The sequence below is a fragment of the Amaranthus tricolor genome, chromosome 3, assembly GCF_026212465.1.
Source record: "Amaranthus tricolor cultivar Red isolate AtriRed21 chromosome 3, ASM2621246v1, whole genome shotgun sequence".
Taxonomy (NCBI): Eukaryota; Viridiplantae; Streptophyta; class Magnoliopsida; order Caryophyllales; family Amaranthaceae; genus Amaranthus; species Amaranthus tricolor.
This window is the reverse complement of record NC_080049.1, coordinates 22,768,516-22,774,863: the sequence shown is the minus strand read 5'-3', so window position 1 is coordinate 22,774,863 and position 6,348 is coordinate 22,768,516. Positions and strand designations below refer to the sequence as shown.

The following is a 6,348-nucleotide window of genomic DNA, read 5'->3' as shown; positions in this document are numbered from 1 at the left end:
GAGACTGTCTCACCATGAGAAGGCCTCAAATGGTTCAGCCCAAACTTTAAAAAAAAAAACAAAAAAAAAACTTCTGCTTTTTACATAATGACTACTTGTATGGACTCATTTTTCGCTGAGACGATTTCATACAAGAGTTGGTGGGAAAAAAAATGTGACAAAAGGGCCAAGAAATTTGAAATTTTGAAACCATTAAGCGAAAAAATAAAAAAAATGAACAAAATAATCTAACTTTCAAAAATATTCCAAAAGTGAGTGTGAAAATCCAAAACCTGAGGTTTGGAGCTGTTCGCAGTTACTAACTGCGAATAGCCAAATAGGACAAAATAGATGTTCGAAGTTACTAACTGCGAACAACTATTTTGTCCTATTTGGCTTTTCGCAGTTAGTAACTACGAACAGACCTGCTACACAAAAACACGTATTAGTTTCTTTTTTTCCTATTTTTCCTCATTTCTCAAAACCCTACCTTCACACACGAATCAGTTACTAACCGCGAACAGCCAAACAGGACAAAGAAGCTGTTCGCAGTTACTAACTGCGAACACCTATTTTGTCCTATTTGACTGTTCGCAGTTAGTAACTACGAACAATTTTAAATCTCTGATTTGAAATTTTCACGCTTACTTTTGAAATATTTTTAAAAGTTAGATTATTTTGTTCATTTTTTTAAATTTTCGCTTAATGGTTTCAAATTTTCAAGAAATTTGATACAACAGATATGAGCCCATTTCCGTCCATTTCTGCCCCAATCCAAAAAAAAAAGTCCATTTTGGCCCCAATCTACAAAAACCCTCATCGGCTCTTCCTTCTCAGAACTCCCCCTATAATACCATCTCAAACCCTAATCCCTTCATCCTTTTCTCTATTGCCGTCCCTCCCAATTACCCTTCAGAGCGAGAGAGAGAGTGAGAATCTTAGAGAGAGAAAATGAAGTATAACCCTAGAGTTTCAAGCTCACGCAGGAAGTGCCGTAAGGCGCACTTCTCCGCCCCTTCCAGTCTCCGTCGTGTTATCATGAGCGCCCCTCTTTCCGGCGATCTCCGCAGCAAGTACAACGTTCGATCCATGCCAGTTCGCAAGGACGACGAAGTACAAGTTGTTAGGGGTACCTTTAAGGGTCGCGAGGGAAAAGTTGTCCAAGTTTATAGGAAGAAATGGGTGATCCATATTGAGAGGATTACCCGTGAGAAGGTTAATGGGTCTACCGTTAATGTTGGAGTTCATCCTTCAAAGGTTGTTATCACTAAGCTCAGGCTTGACAAGGATAGGAAATCACTGTTGGATCGTAAGGCCAAGGGAAGGGCTGCAGCTGATAAGGATAAGGGTTCCAAGTTTACAACTGAGGATATCATGCAGCAGATTGATTAATTTTGGTAATTGAAATTAAATCAGAGTTTCTGCGTTTCTGTTTATGTTTAGTTTTTGTGATTCTGAGTCGATCTTTAAATCTGTTTTTTTGGAACTGGATTACATTAGAATTTTGTTATTTTATAAGCGGATTTTGGACCTCTCTATGGTAGTTCTATGTTGAAACTCTATATTTGTCCAAGTAATTCGATACGTTTTATCATTTTATTATTGTGTTTGCTCTTAGTTTCATTTGTTTGATTTGATCATTATTTCTGTAATTGTTTGTGATTTATTTGGGTATGTATCTGTTAAGAAATTGAATCCCTATTGAAAATGATTTGTTTAAAGTGTCAATGATTTTGAGGACTAATATGAGGTAAATATCATCCTTCCCTCTTCAAAGGAAAATCATTGGGTATTGAAGAAATGGCGCAGTAAATAATAAAAACTTTAGCTTTATGAAGAAAATTATGATGATATGGTTGTTTTAAAAGGCAATTGAAGGACTTTGTTATTTTTATGGTGAAATTAAAAAAAGATGTATCTAAAAACTTTGTTGCACATTGTTTATTAGAGTTCCTTGCCACTGGGATGATGTTAGGATGAAGATGTATAAACAAGTGGAGTATTACTTGGTATGTGGTTGTTTTGTAGATTTTGATTGAATAAATGTGATTTTCCCTTTTTTTAAACCCTTCAAGCCTAGGCATACCGGTTAACTTATTATGGAATTGACATTATGTTTGGATAATAACTTTGGATTGAAAAGAATGGAAAAAGATGGGAAAAAACTCTTTGCTCAGAGGGACCTAAAGGAAAAAGAATGGAGATGGACTTTGCTTCAAATTTTTTGAACTTTAAAAAAATTGATACCTTAACCAAAAAAAAAAAACATCCATCAAATCCTTCTAATCGCTTCTCTCCAACTCCCTTCCCTTCCATTTTATTATCCAAACAAGAGATTCACGTCCCTCCAAATTCCCTCTCATTTCCTTCCATTCAAATACTCGCTGACTAGAGGTGTTCATTCGGGTGTTCGGGTCGGTTTTGGACGGGTGTCATTCGATTCGGTTGAATTTCGGTCGGTTATTTTTCAGATGCGTGTTACAACGGTTACACTTGGGTCGGGTCGGTTAGTCACGGATCCCGCGGTTATCGGGTTTGCATCAGTTCGAGGTCGATTAAGAATTGGTTCGGGTTAAGTCGATTTTAGCCGGGTCGAGTTCGGTTTCGAGCATGATATGGATCAGCTATGACTCGGTTCGATCATAATTAGGTTCTGGTAATCCAGGGTAACGGTTATATGTTGGTTATAAAAGTCAGTCGCAGTTGGGGTTCAGTTTTCCCATTTTCGGTTGTCAATCAGTTCAGGTGCAGTTTCGGTTTGAGTAATGTCGGTTCGGTAAGCTTGAAAAGGAAACGCATTTTTGGGTTAATAACTTCCGTATTCCGGTTGGATTTTCGGGTCGGGTCATTTGAACGGCTCTATCGCTGACTGTGATTTGTTTGTATATCCTGTAGGATAATTGTTTTGTTATATGATTTACAATATCGTAAAACAATGTTGAACTTCATAACTTGTTTTGTAGTTGTTAGTAACGTACATATATCTTCTTTTGGTACTTGATTCTAGATTAGATCTTTCAATTCTCGAATGATGAATATATTTGAATTTGATGATTGATACATATTAGGCTGCAATATGGATGTGCCAAGTATCGTGCTCCTCTTCTTTCTTTATTAGCTTTGTGGCAGATTTTTTCTTCAAAACGAAGATTAAGCTTGTGGGAAATTCAAAAGTTACACCTGAACACTCTTTGTTGAAGCCCTACTTTTTAATAACTAGTGCAATTATTCTACTAGTCTGACACTACAAAGAAGCTAAAGTTATTCCTATTATTTGATGAGTTTGGTAATGGAACTGAATAATTCTCAAAATAAGCGTCCTTCACCCTGAATTTAAGACAAAGCATTGCGCGTTGTTATTAATAGCAGATGAAAGTCAGTTCAATAATGTAGATTCAACAGGCGATTATTGAGCAGATTTTTACTCAATTCAGTAATAGCCCGTTATTGGTAACGACGGGTCATTTCTTCTTGAAGTTGACTATCCTTGACTTGGATGTTAATGGATCACTATTATTGCGAATAATTGTTTTACGAAATATCTTAATCAAAGCCAAATTAGTAAAATATTTAATTCTAAATTTAATTATAATGACTAGTTTAAAAGTAAGATTTATAGTAACTCAACAAATATATATATATATATATATATATATATATATATATATATATATATATATATATATATATATATATATATATATATATATTACAAATTCTTGTGAGAGACAGTCTCTTTGAAAGACCATCTTTAATTAAGTCAACCCATAAAAAAAATATAGAGTAAGAGTAGGTATTAAACTGTAATGAACTGTGTTTGAGAGATATCTCTTAAAAATACGGTCTATCAGGAGACTATATATATATATATAGGGATTGAATCAGGTTAAAAACACTAAAGTGGTGAAAACTGAAAACCAGATTAAGATATACATATTATAATAAAAGGTGTTTATACTATATTATAGGGTGTACATATTTTTATAAAGGAAAAAATTCATATTATTTACAAAACTGCCATTCGAATATATATATATATATATATATATATATATATATATATATATATATATATATATATATATATATATATATATATATATATATATATATATATATATAAAATAATTTAATATAAGTGATTACTTTTATACTATATAATAAAATGATCACTTTAAAACTATAAATTATTATTGCGTTCACTTTATATTTATAAGTAATTACTTTAAGACTATAAGTGATTATCCCGCGGTTATAATTGATTAGTGAAAATATAAAAGTGATTACTTTAATGTTGTAAGTGATGATTTTAAAATTATAAAATAATCACTTTAAATTTGTAACTTTAAGTGATTATTTTAAGATTATAGTTGATCATTTTATGATAATAAATGAATTATCTTAGGTTTTAAGTGATCACTTTAAGGCTTCCTTTATCATTGTAAGTAATTTGTCTATGTTATAAGTGATTACTTTAAGGTTATAATTAACAACTTTAAGGTTATAATTGGTTACTTTAAGATTGTAAGTGATCAATCTGAAGTTATAAATGACCATTTTAAGGTTATAAGTGATCAATTAACGTTATAAATGATCAATTGAAAATTTTAAGTCATCCGTCTAAAGTTGTACGTGATCATATTCACATAATAAAGTAATCATTTTAAAATAGTAACGATTACTTTAAGGTTATAATTAATTACTTTAAAACTATAATTGATCGAGTGTCATAAGTAATCACTTTAAATTTAGCTACGAAAAAGTGAATATTCTTATTTTAAATTTAACAAATTTACAAAACGGACTACCTAAAAGTTATAAATGATGATTTTTAAAACCAAAGTGAATAATTTAACAATCATCCATTTTAATTATAAAAAAGAGCCCATTCTCTCTATTACATAATGCTTATTTTCCCTTTCCACCCTTCACCACCATCATTACGATGACAATTTACTTATTTGCTTGTTCTTCTTTAATGCCCTGCTTTCTCTACTTATTCTTAACAACTAATTTAATATGTATATTTTTCGACATATTATCCGATTTTGCAAATAAATACATAAAATAACCTTTATTTAACACAATGAACACATTCAAGAACTAAAATAAAGATTAAATTAAATCCTGATTCTTCAACATATAGTCACAAAAAATTTATGTTGGGATGAGTTATCCCACATCGATAAATTAAAATTGGTGTGCACACTTTATAAGCTATTAGAGACCTTCTTCCCATTGCCATATGGTTTTGGGATGGTATTTATTTCCTTGGCTTATGAAGTGTGTGCACTTGTGTCCCCCCATTAATATGCTGGCATTCACAATAAGTCCAGCCTAATTTAACATGGTATCCGAGCCGATGGTTCGATCAACAATTTAAAAATGGTAGGTTCGAAAAGAATGGCATTCCTACCCTAATTGATTACTCCCACATGCGAACTTGACGGGGATTCGCATGTGAGGGGGGGTGTTGGGATGAGTTATCCCACATCGATAGATTGAAAATGGTGTGCACGCTTTATAAGCTATTAAAGACCTTCTTCCCATTGCCATATGGTTTTGGGATGGTATATATCTCCTTGGCTTATGAAGTGTGTGCACTTATGTCCCCCCGTTAATATGTTGGTATTCACAATAAGTCCAGCCTAATTTAACATGGTATCAGAGCCAATGGTTCGATCAACAAATTAAAAATGGTAGGTTCGAAAAGAATGGCGTTCCTACCCTAATTGATAACTCCCACATGCGAACTTGACGGGGGTTCGCATGTGGAGGGGGGGTGTTGGGATGAGTTATCCCACATCGATAAATTAAAATTGGTGTGCACACTTTATAAGCTATTAGAGACCTTCTTCCCATTGCCATATGGTTTTCGGATGGTATTTATCTCCTTGGCTTATGAAGTGTGTGCACTTGTGTCCCCCCGTTAATATGCTGACATTCACAATAAGTCCAACCTAATTTAACAATTTATCTTTTAAATTCCCTTTTTATGTAGATTCTTCAACATATATATATATATTAACATTGAATATAAACATATATAATTAAGCAGTAGATATATGTATATTGTAGATTCTCAATACCGAATGCATGGACACTATATTTATCTTTTGAATTCCCTTTTTATGTGTCTATTGTATGATTATACATGACAATTGAATATAATGATTTATAATTATAAATAGTCATGCGAAATCATAAAATATAATTCATATATTTTTCTTGTAGTTATCAATTAATAAAATTGCATATAATATAAATACTATGAACTGGATTATCATTCTTATATTCATAAAAATAGATTTCATTTGTTTAAGGAAAGCATATAAATATTTTTGATTATCTTAGATTCTTTTTTAATTA

The 6,348-nt window shown here is 32.1% G+C and overlaps 1 protein-coding gene across 1 annotated transcript; it reads left to right on the top strand.

Annotated features, from left to right (window-relative positions):
• The first annotated feature begins 775 nt into the window (after window positions 1-775).
• LOC130807702 (60S ribosomal protein L26-1-like) lies at window positions 776-1,578 on the top strand. Its single transcript, XM_057673018.1, has one exon. The coding sequence runs from the start codon at window positions 931-933 to the stop codon at window positions 1,369-1,371; it is 441 nt and encodes a 146-aa protein (XP_057529001.1). The 5' UTR covers window positions 776-930; the 3' UTR covers window positions 1,372-1,578.
• Window positions 1,579-6,348: the final 4,770 nt, after the last annotated feature.